At 36.4% G+C, this 13,817-nt stretch overlaps 1 protein-coding gene across 1 annotated transcript in view; it reads left to right on the top strand.

Moving 5' to 3' along the window:
- The window catches only part of LOC104530451 (ephrin type-A receptor 6-like), a gene marked incomplete at both ends in the record, with an annotated part of 48,764 nt that overhangs the window by 30,142 nt on the left and 4,805 nt on the right, over positions 1-13,817 (top strand). The window contains one exon of the mRNA XM_010175033.2: positions 8,076-8,198. Within this exon, the coding sequence (XP_010173335.2) occupies positions 8,076-8,198 (123 nt within the window). The remainder of the gene's footprint in view (positions 1-8,075; positions 8,199-13,817) is intronic.

Raw genomic sequence — 13,817 nt, 5'->3', positions numbered from 1 at the left:
TTTTTCTTTTTTTCCTCTCAGCTGTAGTTGAGTACAATCTTCAGCATGTTAACACCATTTTGCTGTTTTAGGTAAGACTGGCAATTTACTTCCACTTTTCAGTTAATGCCTTTATAAAGATTGAAAAATGTGGCTTCATGGCCTATTTAAACACTGACTGCCCCATATTCATCTTGCCGGAATCTCTCTTGCCAAATGTAGCACAGGGAAGATCAGATGAAAGAGATTTTACCTCATGGCATTCACCCTTAACACCAAGTGGTCTTTGAGCTGGAGAGAAAATCATCTGAATACACTGATATCCACAAAGAGAAAAATTAACAATCACAGTTAATTCTCTTTGATCTGTAGCATTCTCCAAAAAATGGAAGCAGAGTGCCTGTGCATATGCCAAAGCCCATCAGATAGCTACAGGAGCTGACTACAACCTGGCTTCTAACATGGGTGTGTGCTGGGACACCGTCATTGAGCCTAGGCACAGAGATTTTTTTAACTAGCATATAGATTTGTAAATGTAAACCAGTATATAATACATTTTTAATCAAATCTTTCATCTGAGGTCACAACAATGATAGCAATCTTCCTACTTCTAATCTTGGCATGACTTATTTGAGGGAATCACTTGGTGTTTGTAACCAAGAAGAAAATCAAACCTTTGTGCTTCATTTCCTTGACGATAGTGAAATGTGAATTGTGAATGGTATGAGTGTGAATAGTGAAAGGAATCTTCACTCACAATTTATAGTCTACATTTGTTTAACAAAAAATCACTTTTTATTAGTTGATTCTTTGGAACTTCAGCTCTAAGTGTTTTTCTTAACTGAAAGCAGCGAGTCTTTCTCAGTGATACTAATTGCTGTCTAAAAGTGGAGGGCATTTATCTCCTACTCCTTGTTCATACCGTTATAGGCTAGCAAGACTAAAAGAGTAGATAATCAGAGCTTTAATTGCAGAACTGCAGAATTTACGGCAGACTGCATGAATACATTCATCTTCAGATGTCACCCATGAAAAGCTATTTCACTCATTAAGTTAAAACTCACTGCAATTTTTAAACATGAAGTACAAAATTAAAACCTATTATATCTTTTTATGGAAATACCATGAAAAAGAACATGTGAAAATTTAAAAACACCTGGAACTTCTTAACCATCCCATTTATAAGACTCCATCAACATTTAATATGGGAGGTTCCTGTCTTAAAGGATGAAGGTTTCCGTATCATAGGAATGCTCAGATTTTACTCAAGGTCTTTTCTTCCAAAATCACAAAAACTGGGTGATCAAAAGACAACTGAAATGAAATTTATATTACTAATTATTAATTGGCTAATCATTCACAAAAATCATGATGTGTACATAATAAATCACAAAAGGTTTGGCCAATATTGCAGGTTTTGGTTTTTTCTGTTGTGAATGAGAACTATAATTTTAAAGTATTTTGTTTCCAGCCAATTTGATAATACGCGTGTGATCATGAAATCCAAATGTACAGCATACAGTGCTTGGAACAGCATTCTGGGTATCATACATGACTATAAATACATAAAGATTTCAGAGTTCTTGTTTAGCTTTTTGCTAAAGCTATTTTCAGTTTAAGCACCAACTGAAAAATACTTATCTAATAGACAGTTTAAACACACACAGATTGTTTTATCCATTAACAGAAGCACAGTATTTCCAATTACTATTCCATTAAGACTACAAAGATGATTCAACACAACAGTTGTTATTGCTGTTAAAAGCCTTAATCATATTAATATTGTCACACTAGTCTTCTCAGCAACCAGAACTTCAGTTTGCATTGACATTTAACACATCACAAAATAAATGGCTACAGTGTTTGTAGAACTCTTTTCAAGTGATTTCCCTCATATTTTTTTCCCCCAAATTGCCTGTTTGTCTAGAAGCAGCAAGGGAAATTAAATTAAATGTTAATATTCTACCCAAATATTCTGTAACTTCCATTAGTTCCTCCTTAGGAATTGTAAGCTTCTTTCAGTATTTGCTTTTTCTCCCAGAGAAGTCATAAGTAAAGCCAAAACTTGCTGTAATTGGGATTTTCTTAAAATAGTCTCATTCTATGTAAATATTCCCATGTCTGAATTTATTCCCATCTACCAATAAAGAAATAAGAGAACTCCAGCACTTCAGGTTCCTAGGAAAGTATTGTCTTTCTTGATATAGAAAAGCAGGCCTTTTAAAATATTTTCACCAAGAACTAGGTTATAGCAGTCTACTTCTCAGAAATCAGGCCAAAACATGTAGTTGCTTTGTTATTCCCAAACCAATAAAATTAAGGAAATTCGGCATACTCTAAATCTCCAGATGAGTGCATTCAAAATAGTTAAAATTAATTGTATAGATCCATGATTTCTAAATATACTGAAAATATGATCCAACAAATTCATCAGGGATAAATTTTAGCCCTACTTCTGATATTTTTTTCCATTCCAAGTCAAGCCTTTTAAATACTCTACAAAATCTGCCATCATAATTCAAAGTTTTATAAAGCCATTCCTCATTAAAACCTTCCATACGTTCCCCCATAAAAAAATATGAAGTAACATACAATTCCTGGTGGTCTAGAAAGGATAAATTAATAAAAATGTGTGAGAGAAAAGTCAACCAGTTTTCAGTACTTTCCATAATGGATCTATTACAAATAATTTTTGAAAAAATGCTCTAACCCTTCTTCAAGTTTCCCTGAGGAAACACTAGTAACAATAAAAAACAGGTTTTATTTTAGAATGGGAGGTGCTTGTAACAGAAGCCAGCCTTCTCCTAGACATTGAGTGATAACATTGGATAATTCCCCAATTCGGAAGCAGGAAAACTCTTTCTACATTCTGTTCTCTAGTATTTCATTGCTAGATATTACAGTCCTGCCTTCGTGAGAGTGCAGTTATGTGTGAAAACATCTTGAAGTCATTCCGTTGCTTCCTGCCAAACTGAACACAAAAGTTCATTATAGCCCTTTGACTCACCTCCCCAAAGCCTTCATCTGCAGAGTTCCTAAGAAATTTTTCTTAGCTGTATTTTACAATCCCTGTATGAAAAGCATCAAGGCAACTGACTATATAGAAACAAATATCAGCGGGTTTTTACATTAAATGCACTTACTGTGCGTTTTTCCTTTTTTCCACATTCTCAACAAAATCTACGGGAAAAGAATAACAAACTGAAGTCTTGTTTTGATGGTACTCGTAAAGGATGGTACTAGTAAGAAGAAATAACTGACCATAATTGTGACCTCTGTAGAACATCTCCTTCTAGTTTATTAAATTAAGAAGGCAAATAGCTCGTTTTGAATATAAAGCTGTTAGAGTCCCAAAAATACACAGCACCTGAAATGGTCAATTCCATGTGCAGAAAGCATTGGATCAGTTTAAAGTGTAATAAATAAAAAACGACAACAACAAACAACAGGGCTGAAGAGCAATCTGCATCTTCAGGAGGCTTTCTAACCTACTTCAGCCAGGTCATAAGACACAATGCAGAGACTTTAGAAATGTTCTCCTTTTTAAAAGTGAATCTCCACAAGCTGCACTAAGGTCCCACAAGTACAATAGTTACAGTTTTAAAAAAAAAGTGCCTAATTTGCTCCCAGCATGGCATGGGGACCAAGGCACAAACAGACAAGCTGGTGGCCCTGCCTGCTTGTACCTGCACAATTTAGCAGCTTCAGATCCCATCCCCATGAGTCCTGCGGGGCCTAGAGGCTGCCATGGCATCATCTCAAGTGCTGCTGATGGTGGGAGGGCAAAGAAGCCAGCAGCTGGTGAAGAGGAAAGGGTGGGATGTGGGCCCCTGAGGACATGTGTTTTGAGTAATGTGTGTGTAATGTGTTTCACTCTAGTCCATTGTGTTCCACTGGTCTTGCACCAGGTGTGTTTGGTGCCACTCTCTTCATCCATCCATCCATTCATCAGTCCAGTACTTTTGTTGATCGACATGGCAGAACTTTCCTTTGTAGATCTAGGACTCTTCAGCACAGTTACATTGCTGCTAGCCCCAGGCTCTGTGGGGGGAGAATGTGCCTTTGCTGTGGGGAGAAATGGCTGTTCCTTCTGGCTGGCCATGCTGTCGTGGTGCAAGTGCTACTAAATGTGTGTGAATTCATGTATGTGCTCTGGAGCTGAACTAAGCCTAAGTATTTCATTGACCCAGCTATCTACTCTTGCCTTTCTGCTCCGTGTGATAGTACGCTTCTAAAACCATGCCAGTTTAGGGTGCGATACAAGCGATTTCCCTATCAAATTCTACCATTTGTGGGATGATATTCCCCCTGGAACAACAGATGAAAGAGGAAGGCAGGCTAATTGATTCAGCACTGCCCCTCTGCTCCTGAGCGCAGGCACTTAGCTGTAACCATTGTGAAACAGAAGAATTTGCACTGTTATGAACTGGTATCACAGAGCTCAGTAAGTGGTGGATACTTCATGAACTGTCAGCTTTTCAGAGGATTACCATATAGTTTTACTGGTTGAATGCACTTTTCCAGCTAATATCTGTAACCAATGTAGTTTCCCGTGTTAAGGAGGTATGTTGTTCATAGTCTATAACTATGAAAGGGGGAGAGGTTGGGTTTTTTTTGTATTAAAACCATGCCTGTACACTGATAATTAACAGCTGTATTTCAGTGCATTCAGAAATCAGACTTAATATTTATATCTCCTTTTCCCAGTTTAGAACCAGAAAGACCTTATACGAAAATCTCTTCCTGTGATAGTAACTCCACCCACTGCTAAAATAACGAGTGTTAATTTTTACACAAAACAACAGAATGGGTGTGAAGCACTAGTCTCTGTGTAACGTGTACTCACAGAATGGCATTTCTTAAAAAAGTTGGCTGGCTAAAGACATAACATCCTAGCATCTTGCAAGTGTCCAGTGTGGTTGCTTTGAAGAGATAGTTTAAATTAAGCATTTAGATTTCTATTGCTAGCATATACCTCTAAAAAATTTGTATTGTTTTTTGAAATTTGGAGTGTAAAGCAGCAAGATATAAAGGAGAAGGCACATTTTTGGTGGATTTTTTCTTTAGCTAAGCATGGTTCCAGTTTGGAAAAGGAAGAAAGACTATATCTTCATTGTCCAACTAAAAATAGCCAGACCTGTTCAGACAGAGGGAAATGCAATTCTTTTCATTGATTTCCACACCTAAGTTCATAATATTTCTGAGAAATATTTCTAAGCTGGTGTTTTCTCTTCAGTAGCATGCTTCCACCTCCCTTCATCTTTGTTGTGTTAGCAGAGAGTTTTCTCCCCTTCTGTCTTGAAGACAATTTTTTTGATGCATATTTTCTTTCAAATGTTATGAGTGTCTATGCAAACAAGTAAAAATTTGAGTAAAGCTGCTAAGTTACTGTAAATGTCCAAACCTCTTATCAGACCTCTGTCCTTCTGGTCGTGATTGATGGGACTTACGGGAATTAGTTTTCTTACCCAACTGCAACGATAGTCAACTTCCACATACATAGTCATGTAATAGAGTCTCAAACCCTATTCACATGGTGTAAGTGATAATACCAAAACCAACCATTTGTTCATCCTGGGGCCTATGCTATATTTTAATTTAGGTCCATGCACGCTTTCACATGAATGAACTTTCCACCTGTCTTTTGCCTGCATCTAAAAAGATGCCTTATCTTTATGTTGCTGGATACTGACCAGGGCAGAATGTTATCAACTTTGTCCTTTTCAGAAGCTGTTTGTGGACTTCTAGAAGAGACTACAAGAGATCTGGTTCATGTAACTCTGTGTTCTACTTAATCAGAGATATTTTTAAGGTGACAGTGGACTGTTTTGATGGGATTCAGTTGCCTAAAATGGCACTAAATACCTGCTCTTAAATACCCAACTGCTGCTTTGCCTCTTGCTCTCACTCTCAAAGAGTTCAAATCTCCTGCAGATCTTGTCATATCTGCCACTCAAATGTGAATGTCTCAGATTTCTCAAATGACACAAAGCATTTATGCTTAAGCAACTGAATCTTAACACTTTTCAGCGAGAGAAAAACATTATTTATACATACATTATTTATATGTATCCCTTTAGTTTTTTGCTGCCTGTAAAGCCTCAATAATTTTAGCACTTGAGCTATATTCTTCTTATTCACAGATTGCATTGCTCCAAAATTTGCTGCTCCTTGTTTTTGTTTCTGAATGTACAATGAGTGAAATAAATTTGGTTTTGTCTCCATTACTTTCTATAATAAAGTACCTTCTTGTAACACCGCTAGGAAACTTGAGTTATTTGCCATTTAACACTATTTAAATGTAGGAAAATGTCAATGGTGAAGCTCAAGCTGTTTGGCTTTTCTGAAGGTCTGTACATACGGCATGTGACTCACAGTGGGTGTACTTTATGGTTGGTATAATTCCTATTTTGAAACAGAGAAGCAAAGTTTTATTTGGGAATTCTTCATATGTTCATTATTTAGCCTTCATGTTTTAAGATGCTGTTTAGTGCCAAACATCTTGGAGTTTATGGAACAATTTTCCATTTTAAAATTGAATTTCTGTGTATTGCATTCTAGACTGTCTCTCATCACTTCTGAAAATATTTTAAAATTACAGCCATAGAGTTTGGAAACACTTTGACAAGAGTGCCAAAAAGTTAGGCTTTTGTGGAGTGGACAGAGGGAAAACTTTTATGCCTTATCTTTAACCATCAGATATAAAAATACTACATCCAGAACACTAATTAAATTGAATCTTTTTCCACAGACTGCAGCAGGTCTAATAACAAATTTAAAGGGCAAGTGAGGAATGGATTGAGGAGAAACAATAGAAATCTTGCTTGAAAATACAAGAGAAAAATTCAAAGCTCTCTTAGGGTACTTTAAGTTCATCAAATACATATGTGTGTACTGAGGCTAAATTTTCTTCACTACATTTTTATTAGTTAAAAGAAAATCCCAACTGTTGCATAAATTTTAAAATGGTCATTTGTTTTTCTCATCCTGTATAAAAACTAAGATGTTTTCAATCACAAGAACTACTATGAAATACTTGCAAGACAACGAAAACAAACTTGACATTTGCCTAAATTTTTGGATGGATGTTTACTTGATGTACTTGCAAAAATACACAAATTTTTCTGATTGGCAATTGAAGTTTATTGCAAGATGAGAGAACCTTGACTATGCTTTTAAACAAGATGTGTAGAGCTCTCATTTCAGATCCGTCTTTGATGCTGGTATTCACTGAGCACTAACATGAGCGAGCTGAGATGATGCCTCTAGATCTCTGCACATACGCTGAAAGCTGAAACAGTGGATCAAATGATAAAGAGGCCTTATTTATCATCACTATAATAGATGTGTCACAAGTACTTATTTTAAAAGTGGTGGATGAGATAATCTCTGTTTCCAGAAATAAAACTGTACATTTAGGCAATGAGAAAAACAGAGCTCATTCTATTGAGAGCATAAAATATGTAAAACTTCTGATGAGAGCAAAGCAGAAAGGGGCCATGTCTGTACTCCTGGCTTTTGCCTGCAATCAATATATTGAAAAGTGTTGGGAGATGCGATAGAAGCTCTGACTGATGTAGCTGCCCTGACACAGAAGTCACTGATGTAGCTGCAAGTTCTGGTTCCCCTTCTCCCCTTGCCTGACATGACTTTTGTTAGGTGGTTTTTCAGGTGGCTTTAAAATACTCATATAAAACACAGCTTTGCTGGTATAGCTTCACCTCTACTGGTCTCTCTTTGATTTGTATACAAAAGTGTAAAATGCCTCTATAGTAAAGTCATTTGGAATGCATTATGAATATTCAATAGGTGTAATTTGCCTTTAAAATATTGAATTTTTTCCATTTCTCCTAGAAATGCTGGCATTCCCCATTTGCAAAGTATGCAGAGAACAACTTCCTTCTGGTTAAAGCTGTGTATTTTATGACTTGGTTAAAAAGCAAACAAAGACTTTTAACTGCTTTTTATAAGATCTGTTCTGGTGAAACCACTGTTAACTTTGCAGAGATTTGGTTATTCTTTCTTTAAACAGTCAACTTCTTTTATCAGCCAAAGAATAAGTCTTTGATTAATGATCATTTTTATCTCTTTGAAAGGATCCTTTCCGACCATTGGGGTGAAGTCTCTTTCGAGATTCCTGAGGGCGGGATTTTTAAATAGCATCCTGGCCTCACATCCAGTGTCAGGGGGTGGATCTTTACCCCCCAGCATTTCCTCTGGTAGGTATTCCAGCCTATTCCCCCACATCAATTTTTCCCTTCACCCTTTGCCCCATCTCTCCACACATCTTAGGGAAACAAAATTGGTCAGACAGGGAGATTAGATGTCTCTTCCAATAAACAGCCAAAACAAAAGAAAATGGAAAAGTAAATTACTTTTCTGGAACTAACCATTTTCTTGAATCAATGTGTAGGAGAAATTGTGAGGGAAACTGATCTGTAGTTAAGTGGTCAGCCTAAATATTGGAGGAGAAGGCCTGGTATCCTCTATTCCTACACTTCGTGAAGCATGCCCGTGTGCACCAGGGAAACATAATTTTAAAAATGCCTCTATAAAATCCTGAATTTTTATGTGACTCACTGACTCTTCCTAAAAATTTACATTCCTTTGTTAAAAGATAGAAGCAAAAGAAATTTGGAAAAGCAAAATTTAATTATTTACTGATGTACTGTTTAAATCCTTTGTATGCTTTTGTAGTTGCAACTTGTATCTCATGAAAACCACTTTAACTTTTTTTAAATAACTTTTATCACAATTTGAATTACTATAATCCTCTCAAAATGAGAGAGAAACTTGCATTGTTTATGTTGCCAGCACTGTCTCTGGCAAGGTCCCCAGCAGAGGCACAGCCGTATGATGGCACGAGGGACCCCAGAGGGTTGGTGGAAGGTTGAATGTAAGCCAAGAATGAGAACACCATGCCAAGTGAATGGGCTGCTATCAGATACTGGGCTGAAACAGGGAAGAAGCACAGGTTAGAGGCATCCTTTCTCACAAAGGCTTTATCTGTTATCCATTCTCTTCTGGAGTCATTAAACACCATCTTCCACCAAAGCTAATCAATGGAGATTACATACATGTATCTTAATTATTCTTGAAACTGAATCAAAGTTCAGTTCTGTTCCTTTCCAAACTATATATTTCTGTGTAAAATTAATCTGTACATGGGCTAATGTCACACTTGTATCTTTTCAGGACATCTTATGTGTAATGTTACTTACAGTTTTTCTTAAAGAGGAAAAGTCTCTTAGGGTAAAAGTAGGGAGAAAGTTGAAAAACTATATAATTTTTTTTATTTGTTATACAAAAGAAAGTGTTCTACTTCTCTATGCCTCATTTTATCTAGTGCAATAATTGTAGGCCTCATTAGTACAAGATGATTCTTTTTGTTTGTTGGGTTTTTTAAGTGCTATTCTTTCTTTGTTTACTTTCTTTCTTTCTTTGAATAGAAGCTTCTCAGCAACTTCTATGTCTTTTGATTCTTTGGGTGGCTTTTGTCAACATTTTGTAAAATGCTTTCCTTTTTTTTTTCTCCTTGGAATATCTCAGTGTTTAATGACCCTTAGGCTATTTTGGCAGTCAGCATCATGATGAGATTGTTGTTTATAACCAAACAACTGGGGAAGAGGAAATACTCTAAGCCCCATAAAATTCTCTGTTTTGAACATAGTGTTCTGTACAGCATATCACTGATTCAGTTAGATTACAAATGGCTTAACTGCACTGGTGAGCTGGCTCCTCACCTACATACCTACCCACGAGATTATTTTGTAAGGTTCTCAGGACTGTTTTTTTCCAAGTGCTTGTAAAGATTTTTAACACAGTTTTTGGCCTTAAATCTTAAATGTGGTTTGTTTAATATAAGTGGTTAAATATCTATCCTAGCTTTTTGCAAAAACAAGCCCATTTTCAGACAATAGCTTCCTTTTGATTTAGCTACCATTGATGTCACAAATTACTTAGCTTCTAGTTATCCCATCTGATAGCAGTACCAGTGTACATGACTTAGTTGATGTAGGTCTACAATGACAGATGGAGCCACATAAGCAATAAGTACTTTTTCTCAACTGCTAGCCTTGCATATATTAAATCAAATTCTTACACACCACTTAGCAGTTTACACTCCTCATTGTACTTACACTGGCATGAGCTGTGGAAGCTTACCCCTTCCTTCATAATTACACATACACACACAACCATACACGTATATATGGATGTTGTGAAAAACCAAGTAACTAAATTGTCAGAGCTGCATTTCTTAAAATTTCAGCTCTTCCAAAGTAAGTACAGTGTTGTTTGCTACATTTTGGGAAAATTCTTAGCTTACTACTCTTGCTGTGTATTGGCAGTTCCTGATCAATCCCGTGTAAAGGGTTTGTTATGTAAATACATCCCCATATCACCTGGCAGAAGTTACAGATAGAAAAATTTATGGTATGCTGCTTGTCTTTGAGGAGTGTTAGATTGTTAAGCTTGCTGAGTTGGAAAGGAAGGGAGAGAAAGCAAATACTTTCCTACTGTTTCTTTCAAGCTAAACTCCTTTCCTGAGTTTTTCTGTTGACAAGGACATCTAGAGATGGGTGTCAGGCTATGAGAAACTATGGAAAAGTTTCTGTTACGCGAATGTCCTAGAACCCCTTCAAATTAGCAAAGAAATTAGGCTTGATAAAACAATCCACCCCCATGAACCTCAAAAAAATGTATTATATGCAAGAAATGAGGATACACTTACTTTCCAGAAACTTAGAAGTGATACAGGACAATTTGCTCTTTGCTGTCTTGGACTAGATAATGACAGGACTCCTCCTCCATGTAAAGTACATTATACAGAGGATATCCCCTTTTCAGTGTTTTACTGCCTGGTTGTCTCTGACTGTTTGTCTAACATACATTGTAGTGTTCACATTTATTTCAGGGAGCTTCTGAAAAAATTCAGACATAACTGTAGATGATTACCAGTTTTCCTTTCTTCAAAATTAATATTTTATTACAATTTCCAAGTGCACCTGAGTGAGCCCATTATCCTTGATATTGAATAAACTGACAATTGAAAGCAAATTGTATTGACAGACCATTATTGAACAAAATTACTCAACAAGAACCATCAAGGAGCAATTGTTCATAGTGAAACTCAACTATAATTATGGTACTCCAATAATGAGAAAAGTAACTTCTATTTTTTTTTTCAGTTAATGCATTTTTCCCTGTTCTGGATTCCAACACCTGAACTGCTGTATTTGTTGTTGAATGAAAATTGCTAACCCTTTCTCTAACAAATTGATTCTTTTATTGCATATGAATTTTCTAGGATATCTGAGCCAAATGGCTCTTCCAGTTTATTCTTTCCAACCTCAGCGCTGTCTCACTGCCATCTCTAGCCTATAAACCCTACAACTAATGCATAATGGCATGTCTTTTCTGAGGATGGAAATTCAAATGTATATGAACTTTTCCATTAGACAGGCAGGGAGTACTTCAGAACCAAAATATGGATGAGCAATATGTAACATAAATAGTGAGAGAATTTTTTTGTGTGTGTGCTGGTCCATTAGGGTTTAGTTTGAATGGTACAAATGGGATTAAGCTCGGAGTGTAAAATCATAGAGCCATAGAATGTTGGGAGTGGGAAGGGACCCACAAGGATCATCGCGTCCAACTCTTGCCCTAGCATAGGACAGTCACAAGATTCAGACCATGTCCCTGAGGGCACATGTTGGCCAAATGCTTCTGGCATCTTGTCAGGCTTGGTGCCATGAGCACCTCCCTGGGGAGCCTGTTCCAGTGCTCATCAGTTTTTTATAGCTCAGAAGTTTAAAGTTTACATAGAATGAAGGGAAATAGGAGCAAAACATATGTGCGAAAATAATAAATGGAAAAACATGCATAAAGGATATTCTAAAGCGCAAGACGTCAGAATCTTATAAAGATAAATAATCAAAAAATGCCCTGACATTTCAGAATAGGATTAAAATAATACCTTAGAATAGGATTAAAGTAATACTTTAACGATGTCATTACACCTATGAAAGCACAAAAACATGTTTTACTGTAACTTTACATATGCGATTTTTTTATTTTGCTCATTTTCAAATTTCAGTTGTAGCTTACAGCTTCTAAATATGATGCACATATGATAATGGGTAAATTCACAATAGAGATTAAATAAGCTTTGTTCCTTATGTCCCATAAGTACCTGTTATGTATCATGGCATACTGAAGATTGATGAAGTACAGAAGCCCCTGATACACAGACTTAATTTTGTTTAAATTCCTTTACATGCTCTGGGGTCATTAGAGCAAGTGATCCTTGATGCAGTCAGATCCCGTGGACTAATTTTGAACCAAAGAACATCCCTTGCTCTTTCCACAAGAGGATGTAGAGTGGTATGAACATTGAAGATGTTAAGAGTAACTTAATGGTGAAATGTCATTAGATTAAGTGAAATATGCTGAAATTCAGTTATTAAAAAAGTGAGGTGAATTGTTTTGGTTACTCTTAACTAGGCAAAAGTACCTCTCAAACTGAATCTGAACAGAATCCGTTTATTATGGATTTTTTTTTTTTCTTCAGTGCTAAAGGTTCTGGAATTTTTAGGGTTCTAAGTCAAATTTCAAGCAATATAAACCTTATGCCAGAATCAGGTCTATTAAAAACTGTCTGGAAAGTATAAATACAGGGGGAAAAACAATCAAAATGGTATAGTTTTAGCCACTATTTCCCCCTTCACTACTCAACCTCCAAATTGTAATAAACAACTATTTCTTCTGGTTTTACCCTCTACTGCACTCCATTTGCTTCTCTTACAGAAAGACAAGAATAAGAAAACTAGTCATGGAAACAGCACAACTGCTTTCTCTTTGCAGTTCCACTTATCTTCTCTCAAAACCTTCCAGAATATCTTTTGTAGGCACACCGGAGGATATGAATTAAGGGTTGCAGAAGCAGCACGCCAGAGACTTATAAAACTTCTGTTGTCCAAAGTACATTCTCCCTTTGTCATGTAAGAAACCAGGAGAACTATTTGCAGTGCTTGTTGCTGCAGGAGGGGAGACACAGAGGATTTGAGAAGGTATTTTAGAAGTGTATATATACAGACTTTTCCTGGCTTCCAAAACATACTAACAGGCATAAATTCTTGCCAGTGGGTTACAGGGTAGTGAGTGGAAAAGTATTTCATATAAAATTACAGAAAAAACAGCTCAGAGAACAATATCTTTGGATTGTGTTGATACAATAAATATTCTTCAGCTAGCAGTGATAGCTATCTGGCCATTGTTTACTGAAAATAGACAATAACTTATGCTTATTCATGTATTTTATATTTTTATGAATTGATTTTGCTAAGGTATCTTCCCTTGACTAAACTAAATTAACTTATGAAAAGCAGTATATAGATACAGGAAAATGGAAAGCACTAACAGCAAGATAATTAGGCTCTATCTATGTGATTTCCTCTAAGAGCAGGATGTGTATATGTTAATGTTAGCCTGTTTGCAAACGCTGGCTTCTGAAGTCTCAAGAAGGGGGTTGGAACTGCAAGTTCTGGTTTTTTGAGGCTGCTTGGAACACAGGTCTTAGTTAGGGACCCTCTGTAATGTAAGTCAGTAATGCGAGTGGGATGGCTCGCAGCACACGTCCCAATTGGCTTCCTGTGTATTGATGTGGGCTAACAATGCAAAAACCCAGCAGAAATTTTTTTACAGTTGCTTTTTGCCTAATCATTGATTTTCTTTCTTTTTTTCCTCCTTTGGTTTTATGTTATGGAAAAACAGAATTCTTTTTATTTGCTGAAATTAGTTCTCCTCTGATGCATACAAATGTTATTAGTAGCAGGAAT

The sequence above is a fragment of the Antrostomus carolinensis genome, unplaced genomic scaffold (assembly GCF_000700745.2).
Source record: "Antrostomus carolinensis isolate BGI_N321 unplaced genomic scaffold, ASM70074v2 scaffold28009, whole genome shotgun sequence".
Taxonomy (NCBI): Eukaryota; Metazoa; Chordata; class Aves; order Caprimulgiformes; family Caprimulgidae; genus Antrostomus; species Antrostomus carolinensis.
This window is presented reverse-complemented; position numbering and strand designations above follow the sequence as displayed.